Source organism: Rousettus aegyptiacus, unplaced genomic scaffold, assembly GCF_014176215.1.
Source record: "Rousettus aegyptiacus isolate mRouAeg1 unplaced genomic scaffold, mRouAeg1.p scaffold_m13_p_13, whole genome shotgun sequence".
Classification (NCBI taxonomy): domain Eukaryota; kingdom Metazoa; phylum Chordata; class Mammalia; order Chiroptera; family Pteropodidae; genus Rousettus; species Rousettus aegyptiacus.
This window is the reverse complement of record NW_023416288.1, coordinates 53,211,207-53,227,757: the sequence shown is the minus strand read 5'-3', so window position 1 is coordinate 53,227,757 and position 16,551 is coordinate 53,211,207. Positions and strand designations below refer to the sequence as shown.

Sequence of the window (16,551 nt, the reverse complement as noted above, 5' to 3'; positions counted from 1 at the left end):
AGGAGTGCAAAGTAACTTGTGTAATTTGTGAACAGCGATGTCTAACTATGTCTATTTTTTTTTTAACAGATATAACTGGGGTGGTTTTTCTCTTTGCGTGTCTTTAAGTGTCTTCTATGAGGGTGTCTTCCAACTAGTCTCTCAATCTCTAGTTTGGCATCCCTGACCCATCCAAACCCACACCCACGTCAAAAGCCAGGGTGATAGGATGTTTAAATCATCTAAAAAACATTCAGTGATTACTTATTGTCTTTACTGCAGGATAGTTTTTAAATGCTTTCATATTTGATGTGAAGGTTTCCATGATCTGGCCCTTGACACTATTTTAGTCTCTCTTTCTCTCCCTCCATCCCTTTTCACCCTTATTCACTTATAATTTGTCCACTCAACACTGCAATCAGGCCATAATGAGTTGCTTCCCTGAAAATTCCAGGCAGTTTCATACCTCCATGCCTCTGTTCTCTCATTCATCTGCCTAACTGCCTCATCCTTTTTCTTATTTATAATTCACGACTCAGTCCAATAGTTACCTCTTCTCTGATGTATTTACCAAGCATTTCTGTCTGTTCATTTCTCCTTTGCATGTCTAGTTGAATATGTGTCTGTGGCATATGCCCAGACTCCTATGGACCTGGGCTTATCATTATAACTTGTGCCTATACAAAATTTCAGTAGGATTAGAGAACATTTCCTAAAACAGTCAGAAAATTTAAATGTAAAAAGAGGTGGCGAGTCCAAAATCTGGTATTCTTCATCTCTGTATGACAGCCTAATGGTTACGCATTATGTCTGAATCCATTCTACATTCAAATAGACCTTGGCTTTATTATTTTTTTTAAATCTATAACTTGGAAATGGTAATCTAAGTGAGTGTCTTCTGTGGAATTAAATTAACAATAACTCATTAGCATTGTAGTGTGTATTAAGTGAGGTAGTGTGTGAAAAGTATTTAGCAAACTTTCTGGCACCTAGTAAGTGCTCAAAAGATTATTAGAGAATTTTCTGGATTGCTTAGGCTTCACATTAAAACTAATCAAACCATAAGCCTACCAAATTCTTGCCCAATGACGTGTCCTCAGCTGTGAGAAGGATGCCTGTAAACATCCCAAGTTTTCCCCATTTTAGTAACTGGCATCACTTCTCTGTAACAAGCTTATATATGAGATTCCTCCTTGATTTCTCGTTTCCTTTACCCACATATTCAGTCCATCACTTAATGGTAAAGATTCTTCTAAAATGTATATTATATCAGCCCACTTCTCTGAAACCACTGCAGTAGTCAAGGTTACCGTTGACTTCTCTGAATAGCGCCCAGTGAGTCTCACAACTCCCACTCTTGCTTTCGTGAAGTCTTTGGCGATTCCAGAGTTATCTTTCCAGTGCAAAAATCATATCATGCCCGTGTTCACCTTCACTTGCTCCTCATTGTATTTAGAACACTATTCAAATCCTTTATTACAGCCCACGAGGTCTTGGACATTTTAGCCCTGCCCACCCTTCCCACCTGTTCCTCTGCGCCCTCCCCATCCATCACTGCACAGCAGTGGTGGCCTCATTTTAGAGCAGCAGTCTTTCAGCTCAGCTCTTCAAAGGGCTGGGGCCATGGAATCCTTCTCTGCCTGCATGTCACTGCTCCTTGGTCAGAGGACTTTTCCTGATCACATTAGCATCATTTTGTTTTCTAACCTTCATAGAAAATGTCTCAAATTTTATTATATATTTCCGTCTTTGTTTATTTTTTTAAAAAAACTCTATCCAGAGACTCTCACCCCCTTCTGCAGGAATGGAAAGCTTCCTGAGAAGAAGCCCATAATTTTTTTCCTCCCACTCTGCTTGGTTCATAGCATTTACTCCCCTCCCTGCCCATACCTACCTTTTTAATGCTCTATTATGGGATAAGAGCCCCTTCATACTTATTGTTATTTATAGCTCAGATAAAATTTTATTTACATTATTTCATTTGGGTTTTGATCCACAGAAATATAAGCTGAATGAATATTAATATTTACTATTTACAGAGGAGGAAATTGGGTTTCAGAGAGGATATTTCAAGGTGATATAACAGACATGGTCCAAGTCTTGACTCTTCCCATCTCACTTTCTCATGTACCTCACAGTTGATGACAGCTATGACTCCATATCTATGGATATCAGAGAAAAAGAAAGTAATAGCAGGTGAGGGATATCTGAGTGTTGAAGAACTTCCAGAGCTCTGGGTAGATGATGAGCCAGGTATATTCTTTGTAACTGGTGAGGTAACATGGGACGTGGAGGTTTGCCAATGTTAAATTCAGGGAAGGTTGTGAAAGACAGTATAGGATGTTAGACAGAACATAGGCTTTAGACTTAGACTTGAATGTGGTACCTCTGTAAGACTCAGTTTCTTCATCATATAATAACATATATAAAGAGGCTATGTGTGAATTAAGTTACGTTATCTGCATAACGTATCCAGTGTATGGACTACCCTCTAATATAGTTTTACTAAATGATATTTGTTACTGTTAATGCTAGTTAGAGAAGGCAAAGGGTGAAAAATTCTAACTGGACCATGAGCCTGACCAAGTGATTTTTTTTCCTCCAGGAGAGCTAAGCCCCGTGTCTATAATATGGAAGTGGAGAACCAGACAAGAGTCACCAAGTTTATTCTGGTGGGGTTCCCTGGGAACTGGGGCATGCGTGCAGCTGTGTTCCTCATGTTCCTCATGGCCTATATTTTGACAGTGGCCGAAAACGTCATCATCATCCTATTGGTGCAACAGAACCGGCCGCTGCACAAGCCTATGTACTTCTTTCTGGCCAACCTGTCCTTCTTGGAAACGTGGTACATCTCAGTTACTGTACCCAAATTGCTGTTTAGTTTTTGGTCTGTGAGCAATAGCATCTCCTTCACTCACTGTATGATACAGCTTTACTTCTTTATTGCGCTCATGTGCACAGAGTGTGTGCTTCTGGCTGCCATGGCCTATGACCGCTATGTAGCCATCTGCCGCCCACTCCACTACCCCACAATCATGAGCCATGGGCTCTGCTTCCGCCTGGCTTTTGCTTCCTGGGCCATTGGCTTTGGCATCTCCTTGGCTAAGATCTACTTCATCTCTCGCCTCAGCTTCTGTGGCCCCAATGTCATCAATCACTTCTTCTGTGACATCTCTCCAGTACTTAACCTCTCCTGCACAGACATGTCCATAGCTGAGTTGGTGGACTTTGTCCTGGCACTGGTCATCTTCCTCTTTCCCCTGTCTATCACGGTCCTGTCCTACGGATGCATTCTGGCCACTGTTCTACGCATGCCCACAGGAAAGCAGAAAGCCTTCTCTACTTGTGCCTCCCACCTCGTGGTGGTCACCATCTTCTATTCTGCCACAATATTTATGTATGCCCGGCCCCGAGCCATCCATGCCTTCAACATGAACAAAGTCATTTCTATCTTCTATGCCATTGTCACCCCTGCTCTCAACCCTTTCATTTATTGCCTAAGGAACCGAGAGGTCAAAGAGGCTTTGAAGAAACTGATCTATTGCCAGGCCATCCGATCCGACTAGTCTCTTACAAATGATTAAAAAGAAATGACTTGATTTGGTGCCTGATCTTTCATTCTCTGTTCTTTCTTTTTTAATGCCTCAGCTCTGTATGACTCATGTTACTAGAACATCACAACAACCTCGTCAACCATAGGCTCTTGGTTGTGTCCCGAATGAAGTCTGTATCTGTGTATGTTGTCTGTGCTTTACAAAAATGCCCTTGTATAGAGGATTCTCTTTGGCTATGACCCAAAATGGGATTTCTAAGACTGTGAGTAATTCTAAACTGAGTTAAGTGGGGGAGAGATACGGCAACGTATGAGTTACCTGTTTTGGGATCTAGCACACTTTAAGGGCTTGGAAGCCAACAGATTGGTGATGGCTTCCTGACTTCCAGCTTCCTAACTGAGACAGATATAGCAGCTTCCCCAGCAGTCCCATTCAGGGTGTTGAGTTGGGAGTCAGTCTTGGTAGCAGAGACTGGAGACTTCTCCTCTAGGCCTTCCAACTCTTTGCTAGCACCTCGTTTCCTGTATGAAACAGCTTTCTGTTTCAGATAGCGAGAGTGCTTTCTGCTATCTGTATGTGAACAATGCCTTATACAATTATATTTTGTCTTCCGATGTAACTTACGCAGTTGCTTTGTATTGACTTTCTCATTTCCTTTCTACATGTCACAATATGTTTGTATCCTTTTGTGGATGAGCAAATAGATAAGTAAATAAATATCATCAAATATATATATTTGTTGAATGAAACCCTCATCAGTCAGCTTTTCTTCTGAGCTCAATGTTCTCTCATTCCTCTTCATTTTTTTATATTTCCTGTGGCCTTCACTCTCTTAGCACACACCTCATATACAAGCAGTGAGCCTAATTTTAGGATTTGACAGATTTTTGTTTTATGCCACAGCGACTCTCCAGTCTCTCACTTGTTTATCTGACACTTTACCCATGTATGCTGGTCCTTTCTTATCAAACATGCCCACACACCCACAGACTCTTATATAGTTATGCCCTCTTTGGTTTATAGTTCTGCCAGTGATGAAAATATATCTATACTTTAAGCCATATTCCATATAACATGCTAGTGTCAGCGGGAATTTAAATATTTCTTCAGAATAGTGAAAAATAGGATCGCTTTTAGCATTTGCAACAATCTTTTATCTAAGAGCGAATAACATTTTCAAGAATGTTTTCTCTCTTGCAGAGGAATTAAGTGGAATTCTTTGCTATGTTTTATAAACTTTGAGAACATAAGCTTAAGGAAGTAAATAATGTACATTCATAGACAGTGGGGAGCGGAGGTCAAAAGCCCAGGTGTCCTAATTCTGAACCCTGGGTCCTTTCTTAGCTTGTGGATCTCTCCAGAGAGAGAAAAACATTTCTTCAGCAAGCTGAATTTGGAAGTAAATTGTACAGGGACATGTTTGGAATCATCAATTACTATACCTGGAGAAGTTAGTAAAATAAAAATGACGAAATGTGAAGTTTAGTACTCGGGAAAGAAAAGAAACAAAGAGGAAATGCAAGCCTACCTCACTTTAGAGAATATACAACGAAGTGGTTGTGAATATATATATTTCTATTTAAAACCCAAACATATAAAGAAAAGCGATTATTTTTTGAGACAATTCATGTGAAAACGTAGTGGCACAGGCATGTAAGGCTATGAAGTAATGTACATGGGAAAGCAGACGAAGACGTATTCAGCAAGAATAAATAAAGGAGGCATGAAAAGAACTGACTGGCTATCTAAGTTTTAGTCCTAGATATGTTTTTATCACGTGGCCTGGGAAAACCCATATAAACTTTATGAGACACTGATACTTCATATGTAAAATAGGAATAGTAATACTTGCTCTGCTTCCCCACACAATGGTTATGAGGATCAACCGATGTGATGCAAAAGACCTTGATTAAAATCCGGGCCAGTGTAAGATCAAAGCAGGCTGAAACTCCACCTGGGCTTAAGGGAAAAGCAGTGGAGAAGGCTGTGCAGGCCTGTCTTAAACCATCCCACACCGACAGCTCCTCATACCTACCCTGGGAGACTCCAAATAGCAGGGCTGTCGTTTCTTTATTATTTCTCATAAACGGGTTGGTGAGAGAGTGGAAGTAATATTTCTTTATAAACTCTTATGAAATTGTGTTTCAAAGAGCAGATGGGAATCAATGTAGCCTCGACCTCTTTGTGAGAAGAGCATGTAACTGCACAGGCTGAGTAAAATAAGGGGTACAGAGCAGACCAGTGTAGGAATCTGCCTTTGGAGGGAGATAATTTACAGCAGTGTAATGGTTACATACACATAGAATTTGTAAGGTGCGACACATAAAGCAACTTAGAAGTTTCGGGTCAGTGTTCTTGGGGTTAGGTAGCCATGATATAGACTCTTGTAGTCAGCTTTAGCAGTTCACCTAGAGATTAAGCCCTCAGGACTTAGTTATCACCAATCAAACTCATTAAGAAGTTCATAAAATGAAATAAAAATATGTTAATTACACATAATATATATTTTTTAGTGACTAAAAACAATTCATTCAAGTAATATTTATTGAGTATCTACTATATATTAGGCACCATTTTAATTGGAAGGGATACATAGTAACAACCCTTACAGGTTGGAACAAATATCAGGCTATATATTTGTACATATGTAATACATATAAACATACCTATAAACATACCTGTCGTGGGTTGGATGGTGGCTCCCCAAAAGATACATCTGTATCTTCAACTTGGTTTACTGATTTGAAAAAAGGGTCTTAAAATAGATTTAAGGATCTTGAAATAAGACCCTCTTGGATTATCTGGGTGGGCACTAAATCCAATGACAAGTTCCTAATGAGAGAAGGGGGCATTGGTAAGATGTTATAATTTTGCAGCCTAGTTAGAGAAGTTGAGTCAAAGTTAATATGGCTTATTGGACTGTAAAAAGTTTGCCAGGCTTTTATCTAACTCGGTTACTTTATTTTGGTATTCCTTTCCTGGCTGACTATGAATTTCTGTTCCCGAATGCTTTTGGAACAATTCCTTTTGTTTTCCTGCTGTGTCTTTCACTAACAAGGTCAAGATTGGCACGTTCATTTGTCAGAGAGTAAGGGCAGTGGGGCAGGGCAGGGCAAGGCAACTGTGGAATAAGCAGCATGGTGATGGTGTGTGTGACGGGGAGTTCTTCACAGACAGTGGTCTGGGAAGGCCCAGGACGAGGCAGCACTGTACACAAAGTCTGAATGATGGGAGGGGGTGGATCATGACAAGTATAGTGTATGACTGAAAAGCACAGGCTCTGTGGCTGTGTACACTTGGGCAAGCTTAATCTTTCTGTGCCTCATTTTCTTCATAAGCTAATAACTATACCTATCCCATTGCATTGTTTCGAAGATTAAATAAGTAAGAATAGGTAAAGTACTTTGATTAGTGCTCAGAATTGAATATATGTTCAATGAAGTATATATATTTTTTATTCGGGACAAAATCTTTATAGGCAGAACAAATATTTAGTGTAGAAGCTTATAGTGAGAACTAGAGTAGTATGTTCCATGAAGAAGGCTAATAATGCTGGAAGTAAAATAAAATTGCAGTGTAATCTAATTTAGACAGTTATACTAAGGAAATGCATACCTGTAGAAATAACTAATGGGATGCTCATTACAATGTTGTTTATAAAAGGAAAAAAAGGAAACCCCAACGTGTTGGATAAAGTAAAATGTTGCATGTCCTTATGGAAAATGTAGCTAAAAGAATGGCACAGTAAGTGGCTTGTAATATATATTATTGTGTGAAAAAATAGTTTGCAAATAGGTACTTACAAAAACATGTACAGAATAACCCCATAAAAATGCATGCCTATGTGGCATATGTGTACTTCTATGAAAAGGAATAAAAGGAGAAAACATTGATAAGTTTAGGGACGCAGAGGTGGGAGAAGATGGGTCAAATACTAATCAAGGTTTAATAGTCCAACAGAGTTTAAGAAAACTGAGGCAGCTGCCTCTTAAACCTGCTTCCTCTCCCATTTTGTACTAGGACATTATACCAAGGCTCAATAACAATGAGTGTTAAAATACATACAGAATGATTTTCCTTTTCTTCTTTCGTTCACTGCCAGATTCTTCTGAGATCCAGAAACACCCATGGGATGGGCTAGTTATGACTTCATAAGTGTGTACATGGGGAAAACATGTCATATTGAAATATGAAATTCAGGTATTTAAGATTTCTGACATATGACAGAGTTTGCATGAAGGCTGGCTGAGATTTATTTGCTGTGAGAAATTATGAAGCATTGAACAGCAGGGCAAAACTTGTGGATCAGATCAATTTCATCAACTTTGCCTTTTGCTCTGAAGGTTGTCATGGTGATGGTAGGGCTCAGACCTGAGAGTCTGCCAAAGCAGCTATTATAAGTTTACATAAAACAGAGTTAACATTTGGAGATTTTCCCTTTTGAATCATGTTTAGGCTGAGACACTGAAATATTCTCATTATGTGCGGAGACCATGTAATCAATAATAATTGAATAAGAAAATAATCATAAGGTATAGATACAAAATTTAAGAAGTATTTGTCTAGGAGTACATGGACAGCAGGAGTTTTATATTTCTCCTTTATCCCCCTGGTCTTCCTCCTTTTTCATTTACCTCATATTTTCTACTTTTTTAAAAAATTTAATAAATGCTGAATTGCTTGTTTCTAAGATAAAATAATCCACCCTGTCTAAATTAAAATGCTAATGTGCACTGTCATACTTGTCTTTAAAACATGTCAGTGTTTCTCTCCACCGTCTACAGAAGTGGGGTCCTTTGCTTGGTCATAAGCTCTCTGAGATGTGTTCCTGCCTCTGCTTCCGGCCTTAGCACCTGCTTCTCCAGCATCAGTGCCCGATCCTCCCACCAGCACTTTATGTTCTCAATTTTCTTGTCGTTTCTAAAGTACACCGTACCGTTTCCTTGTCTTGTTTAGGCTATTTCCTGGACTTAAAACATTCTTCCATCTACAGGTATGTGATTAGTTGTTGTTGTTGTTGTTGTTGTTGTTGTTGTTGTTGTTTTTCTCCTAATTCAATTTAGGGATCGCTTCCTCCAGGAACCTTACCAACTAGTGCCTCCTCGTCCTGCCAGAGTTTTCTCTTCTCTGAGCTCCAAGAAGCGGGAATCTTGTCTTACTCATCTTTGTGCTCCTAGAATCTCTCACTGTCCCTGGCATATATTTGGTGTTCGATAAACATGGTTGATTCAAAGTGAACTGAATTAAGGGAGAATTAGTGCTTCTGAGAAAAAGGAAAGGGACAAAGAAATCTCCTGGGGCCATGCAGGGTATTTCTCCACTACTACCCTAAATGTCTTGAAAACATTTCTTAAAAGAAGAATCTAAAAAATCTACACAGTTCTGTAGCTATTACTAACAGACTCAGCAAAGACAACATGAATTACTTGCTTTAGATGGTGCTGCAATCATACTTGATCAGCAGATTGAGTAGCTTTTAAAATCATTAGCAAAGACGTAGCATGCTATAAAAACAGGATTTGAGAGCTGTTGCTATTACTGAGCAGAAAAAAACCCCACATTTATTGGGAGAGAAGCTGTAGTGTCAGTTTCTAAAACTCAAGATATCTGGAATTAATGATTTTTAATTCCTTTATAACTCACAAGAAATTCCAGTTTTTCCCACTTATTTTTTAGCTATTAATCTTTGTTCTTATTTCTTTGACTTTCATTTCAATTCATCCTTTGCTAAGATCACCGATGCCTTAAATCCTTCATCACTGTAACTGTTGTTCATTTTCAAGCCATCCTGTGAATAGGCAGTCATATCTCTTCAACAAGTAGCCCTGTTTTGTTTCTCTCATTCTCAAATAGCCACACCACCAGCAGATGTATCTTTTAAAAAAAAAAAAATTACTCTATTTAGTTATAATTAACATGTAAAAAGATGTACTGAGTTAATGTATACAACTCGATGAGTATATATGCTTGAAACTGTCACCACCATCAAGGTTATAAGCATATCCATCGCCTCTAAAAGTTTCTTACTGCCTCCTTTATTATTATTATTAATTATTGTTATTTTTGTAATAAGAGCAGTTAACATTCAGTTATACTCTTAGAAAGTTTTAAGTATACAATGCAGTACTGTTATCTATAGGTGCTGTGTAGATCTCCTGAACTTATTTTTTTCTTGCATTACCGAAACTTTGTACCCTTTGACCATCAACTTTCCTTTCTCCCTCCAGTTCTTGCCAATTACCATTCTACTCTCTGCTTCTATGAGCTAGATTATTTTAAGTGACCTCAGACAGTCTTCCTCTGAGCAGACATAACTTTTACAAACACAATTCTGATTATGAAACTCTGTACAGTCTTTTATTTTGTCCCATTAACTACTAAATAAAGTTCAAAGACATGAGTTTGACATTCAGTATCCTCCACTGTCTGCTTGAACATGCTTTTCTTTTTTTTGTGACATAGAAAATTGAACTCATAACCCAAAATTCATCTAAAATACCCCAATTTCCATGAAGACCGATGCTCATTTCCACAGCTGAAAGTAGTGTCCACAAGCTCTGAATGTTCTCATTTTTCACTTGTATGTGGCTTTTAAAAACGTAAGTCTTATTTTCCTTGTAAGAGCGTCATGTATGATTTGTCTTTCTGTAGCCACAAACATTGTCATATTGTTGTGTACAGAGCTATACACAGTAAATATTTGTTAAATAAGATTTTGGATTGATTTCATAAACATTACACTAAATATTTTTAGGGGCATGCTCATTAAATTATTACCAAATACCTGTCCAGTGAACAAATTAGAAAAAAAATCTATAATTTTCTATATTTTATTTCACAAATTATAACTGTTATATATAACAGGCTACCTTTTCTGATCACTCATTTTTGCAACTCATTTAAAAAAGTCAATTTTCTCAAGTAGTGTTAGGCGCTGGTACCATCTAGTGGGAAGTATGAGCAATGCTCGACAAATTGACATTGGACAGTTCATCAGAGACAGGCCTTTGAAGATCTTTGGGCGGGTCTAACACTCTTCCATTATACAAATTTATAAACTGAGATTTTGAAAATTTAAGTTTCTCAAGGTCTGAATAAGGCAGAGCACCTAATATATGAACTAAACTGATGGGCTACTGAGAATTGTATGGTTCAGACACTCACATCATTTACCACCGACTTGAGGATGTAAGATAAATTGATATGTAAAAGACGGCAATAAAATATTTGAATTATTTAATATGAGTAAAAACTGCTTGATAAAATATACAGAAAAAAATTTCTCTGAATTAGAAGCTTTAAAAACTGCTATAAGTGGTCAGAGAATAAAAAAAATAAAAGTTTTTAGAGGAGGTGGACTTTGTTGAATCCTGAAAGCAGTGTAGGATTTGGGGATTTGGACAGCTAAAGAAGCAAGAAACATTTAATGCAATGGAAAGGACAGATTAAGATATAGTTAGGGGTCAATGGCCATAAGAATGAGAGAGATAATAGTGCACTGACTAAGTGAAATGGAGGTTGGGAAAATGAAATATAAAGGAAAGCTTTAAATCAACTTGGCGTGAGAAAGTAAACGATAACTGTACATTTGAATCATTAAACTGAGTCAGTATAGCGAATGTAGTCAAAGGCAAAATCTTGGCGTTTGTAATTTAAATTCTCTTAACAGTGGTTATATTAAAAAATTAATATAGGAAGAAAAAAGACAAATAGTCTAAGGTTATATGAAAGAGCACTTGTAGCTTATGAGATTCACTAAAGAGTAATATGTCGATTCAAAAGATGTTCTATTTCAAATAATTTAAAGGAAGGTGAAAATAGTATGGAAAACTGTTAGGTAATTCAAAATGTAGCTCTGATGACAAAGACTCTGATGTCAAAGACATAGGTGAAGAGTTAGAATAAAATTGAGGCATGAAATTAAATTAGAAAGAATTATGTAGTCTATAGCCACGTCACCCTGAACAAGCCTGATCCTGTCTGATCTCAGAAGCTAAGCAGGGTCAGGCCTGGTTAGTACTTAGATAGGAGACCACCTAGGAAAACCAAGTGCTATAGATGTTAAAAAAAAAGGGATTGTAAACTGACAAGGTCCTTGCAATCTGTGAGGTCGTCCAAGGGTTGCCTCACCTAAAAAAAAAAAAAGTATTATGCCTAAATCATTCATCATTGACTATTACATGTAATTGAAAAAAGTAATTAAATAAGTTAAACAGAAGCATAAAAAGGGAGGAGGAGATAATGAGGCTGTTTGCTTTCTTTTTGTATTTATTGAAATTTTTTTGTCTTGATCATTTCTATGTGTTCTATATTCCTTACATTTCTACAACATATGTCCCTTTTATAATAAGAAAAATACCCTATTTCAAAACTGAAAATTATAAAAATATCTTTGCATTTTACTTTTTAAAAAAGTTTATGCATTTACATGTTTTAAAATTCAAAAGAATATAGCGAAAATGTTTTCCTTGCTTCTTACGTCTTGGGAATGAATTTGGATTTCTGGAAGAAATAACAGTATGAAGCAAGAGATATACATCCAATTTTATTATTTTCTAGTACATTTAATAGTTTCAGTACATTTATGTGTAATCCATCTTTGCATCACCGATTTGAGATATTTTCATCATAATTAAAATTCTAGTTTATTTATTTATCTCCAGTTTTTTTATTCTGCTCTATTATATATCTCTTTAGTCATCAACCAGTAACATATTGTTTAATAATGAAAGATTTTATTTAAATTGAAAATACAAAAAGGCTGATCTTTAAAACACTTAACAAAATTAATATAGAGGGAAAGTACCTTAACTTAATAAAGGCCATGTATGACAAACCCTCAGCCAACATTATACTTAATGGTGAAAAACTAAAAACTTTTTCTCTAAGATCAAGAACAAGTCAAGGTTGTCCACTATCTCCACTCTTATTCAATAAACATTGGAGGTCCTAGCGAGTGCTGTCAGGCAAGAGAATGATATAAAAGGCATCCAAATAGGAAACGAAGAAGTCAAACTGTCACTATTTGTGGATGACAAGATTCTCTCTACAGAAAACCCTAAAGACTTCACAAGAACATTTCTAGAAACTAAGCAAATATAGTAAAGTTTCTGGATACAAAATCAACATTCAAAAATCCATAGCGTTCCTATACTCTAATAATGAAGTGTCAGAAAAAGAAAAGGAAAAAATAATTTTTTTGCAAGTGCAACCAAAAGAATAAAATACCTAGGAATAAATGTAACGAAACATGTGAAGGACCTATATAAGGAAAACCATAAGACCCTATTGAAAGAACTCAAAGAAGACACGAAGAAATGGAAAGATATTCTGTGTTCTTGGATTTGGAAAATCAACATAGTTAAAATGACCATATTACCTAAAGCTTTCTATGGATTTAACTCAATCCGCATCAAAATCTCATTGACATTTTTTAAAGAAATAGAACAAAAAATCAGATTTGTATGGAACCACAAAAGAGCCCGAATTGCCAAAGCCATCCTGAGAAAAAAGAACAAGGCTGGAGGCATCACTTTGCCTGACTTCAAATTATACTGCACAGAGACAGTAATCAAAACGGCATGGTATTGGCAGCAAAACAGACATACAGACCAATGGACCAGAAACGAGAGTACAGAAGTAATCCCATATTTATATGGGCAAATAATTTTTGACAAAAGGGCCAAAAATATACAGTGGAGAAAGGAAAGCCTCTTCAATAAATGATGCTGGGAAAATTGGATGGCCACCTGCAAAAGAGTGAAACTAGACTGTTGTCCATCACCACACCAAAATTAACTCAAAATGGATTAATGACTCAAAGGCAAGGGAGGTAAAAGCTAAAATAAATGAATGAGACTGCATCAAACTAAAAAGCCTCTGCTCAGCAAAAAAAAAACCTGTCAATGAGGTAAAGAGACAACTATCCGAATGGGAGAGTACATTTGTAAGCAACGCCTCCAATAAGAGCCTAATATCCAAAATATACAAAGAACTCATACGACTCAATAACAACAACAAAAAAAACAAGCAATCCAATCAAAAAATGGGCAAAGGACCTGAACAGACACTTCTCCCTAGAGGACATATAAATAAATGGCCAACAAATATATGAAAAGACGCTCAATGTTGCTAGCTACTAGGGAAGTGCAAAGCAAAACCACAGTGAGATACCATCTCACACTTGTTAGCATAGCTGTTATCAACAGGACAAATAATAACAAGTATTGGAGAGGAGGCTTAGAAAAAGGAACCCTCGCACACTGCTGGTGGGACTGGAATTGGTACAGCCACTATGGAAAACAGTATGGAAATTCTCAAAAAACTAAGAATTGATCTACCAGAGGATTCAGCAGTTCCTCTACTGAGTATTTACCCCAAGGACTTGAAAACTCAAATCTGAAAAGGTATTTGTACACCAATTTTCATAGCATGATTCACGATGGCCAGGACATGGAAGCAACCGAAATGTCCTATGATAGATGATTGGATAAAGAAGCTGTGGTACATACATACAATGAAATATTACTCAACCATAAGAAGAGATGAGGTACTGCCATTTGCGACAACATGGATAAACCTTGAGATAATCATGCCAAGCGAAATAAGCCAGACAAAAAATTGAAAATTACATGATATCATTTATATGTGGAACATAAACCTAAAAGCAACAAAGGAACAGGACAAACAGAGGTTCATGGACATGGACTATAGACTACTGGTTAACAGAGGGTAGGAGGAAGGGGAAGGGAGGAGGTAGATGGGGGAAAAGGGGTCAAATATGTGGTGACAGAAAGAAATCTAACTATGGGAAGTGAGCACACTGTGTGTGTGTGTGTGTGTGTGTGTGTGTGTGTGTGTGTGTGTATCTTATAGCTGAAACTTAACCGGATTTCATTAATTAATGTCACCATAAAAATAATTTTTTAAAAAAGGCTGATCTACCTTGTAACTCATCGGATTTTCCTGGTAGTTCATACTTTTTACTTTTCTGTATGATTTTAGCATCATCCTATATAATTACAAAACAAATACTGTTGCTGCTTTGGGATTGCCTATTTACTGAATTGCTTGGGTGAGTTGGAATATTTGTAATGCTTCCTATTCAAGAGTATGGTAATTTTTCATTAGATTAGGTTGTTGTATTACTAAGGAGTGTTTTAAAGTTTTCTTCACAGTGTTTACATGTTATATTAAAATTTTAAGGTATGGAATTTCATTGTTCTTATCAGTATTTTCTAGTTTTTTCATTGTGTTTAGAAAATAGTGCCTATATTCTATATTTTGAAATTAGTATTTTGGGGAACTTGATACATGGCCCTTTTCATCCTTTTCTTTCCCTTTTTTTCTCTTTTGGAGATGTTTTAGCATTTGAAAAGAAGACTTATTGTCTGTTTTCAGGATTCAGAGTCAGTGAAATATTAATTAGATGTACTTTATTAATTATACTATTTTTAGTCCTCTAGATCTTAAATTTTTTCAAAGATCTGAAAAGTCTGGGCAGGGTACACTAATGTCTCCTATTGCTTCTGTTTTCCTTGCCATTTCTTTTTAAATAGCTTGTAGTTTTTGCTTGAAGGTTAACCTTTTTTATTTGAAGTTATATAGTTAAAACTATCATCTTTGTTAGTTTTGTTTCTTGGTGTTATCAATGCTATTACATGATTTATTGATGCTTTATTGGCTCTGCATTGAACTTTTTCTGATAGTAAGATTACAACTCATACTTTTGTGTTTTTGCCGTTTACCATTCCCCCACACTTTTCTTTCTTGATATTTTGGATTTCTCTGCTGTAACTATTTCTTGTGAGCAGTATAGAATTGAACTTTTTAAAAATCCAATCTTAAAGTTCTTTTAATAAGTGAGTTTAAGACTATATTTATTGCTATGACAATGGTTTCTTCCTAAGGGTTCTATTTTATATCTATAATTTTGTATAGCATCCTTATTCTTCTATTTCTTCATATTGAATTTAATTACCTGTCAATGGTAGACAATTACCTACTATGGGCAATAATAAAATTTATATACTCTTTATCCTGCCTTCTTTCTCCTGCCTCACCTGACTTTCTTTGATTTTATTATCACACTTGGTAATTACTCTCATCAATTAAATGCACTTATATCTCTTTAACTGATTTATCATATTTAAGTGAAACACTTCTCCCAACTATTAAAGGTAAGGAATTCAGCATTACACAATTTCCTATCTTCTCTCAACTTTTGTTGTTAATATTTGTTTCTACATTGTCAGAGCACATTTTAAGCATTTGAATTCTGTTCTACCACCTTAATCCTCATATTTATATTCACAGTCCTACAACTAAAAAAGATTCAGTGTTCACTGCCAATTGTTTTGCTATAGATTTTTTAGGACTAATATTCTTTAATTCCTTCATTTTCTATACTGTTTGTGCCTTTGCATTTGTACAACCATTCAGCTAGGTATAAAACTTGGATGATACTTTCTTTCCAGGAGAATTGCGTAGGTGTTTTTTCACAAATTTTGAATATTGTTATGGAAATGTATACATTCCAACTGATTCTTTTTGCTTTTAATAAGTAGATTTTAATTTTTTCCAGGTAACTTTATAATTATTTATCTTTTAACCTAGTAATAATAGTAAGATATATCATTATATAACCATTCTGTGTCAGTTTCCCAGAGACTTAGTTTTTATTTTTAATCTCTAGAGTTATGTATTTTTTTACCTGAGGAAAATTTTCTTGAATTATATTTTAAAATATTTGTATTTTATAACTTATATTTTCTAAAAAATAAGTATTAGCTCTGATATGCCTATCTTCCATACCTTTTATTTTCCTACTACTTCATTTTAATTCTCAATTTTGGTTTGATTATGAGTGCTTTTCTTATTAAATGTTCAGTATTCTTTAGTGTGTTTCCACCAGTGTCTCTCTCCTGTTTTCCCCATTCCTATTTCAGCTTCATTTCTGGAGTATTTTAATGTAGTTTTTTATTTCTGTTTTAAGCTTTGTTTTTCATACTTCACTTCT

General features: G+C 36.1%; 1 protein-coding gene and 1 pseudogene across 1 annotated transcript; both read left to right on the top strand.

Moving 5' to 3' along the window:
• Positions 1-2,466: 2,466 nt before the first annotated feature.
• On the top strand, positions 2,467-3,862 carry LOC107516934 (olfactory receptor 6B1). Its single transcript, XM_016157170.2, has one exon. It carries the CDS (start codon positions 2,610-2,612, stop codon positions 3,543-3,545), a length of 936 nt encoding a protein of 311 aa, XP_016012656.2. The 5' UTR covers positions 2,467-2,609; the 3' UTR covers positions 3,546-3,862.
• A 7,613-nt stretch (positions 3,863-11,475) lies between these two features.
• On the top strand, positions 11,476-11,594 carry LOC118611154 (annotated as a pseudogene).
• The last annotated feature ends 4,957 nt before the right edge of the window (positions 11,595-16,551 follow it).

What these genes read in the sequence shown, in the direction of transcription:
- LOC107516934 (XM_016157170.2), top strand. Translation starts at nt 2,610, where the DNA reads ATGGAAGTGGAGAACCAGACAAGAGTCACCAAGTTTATTCTGGTGGGG.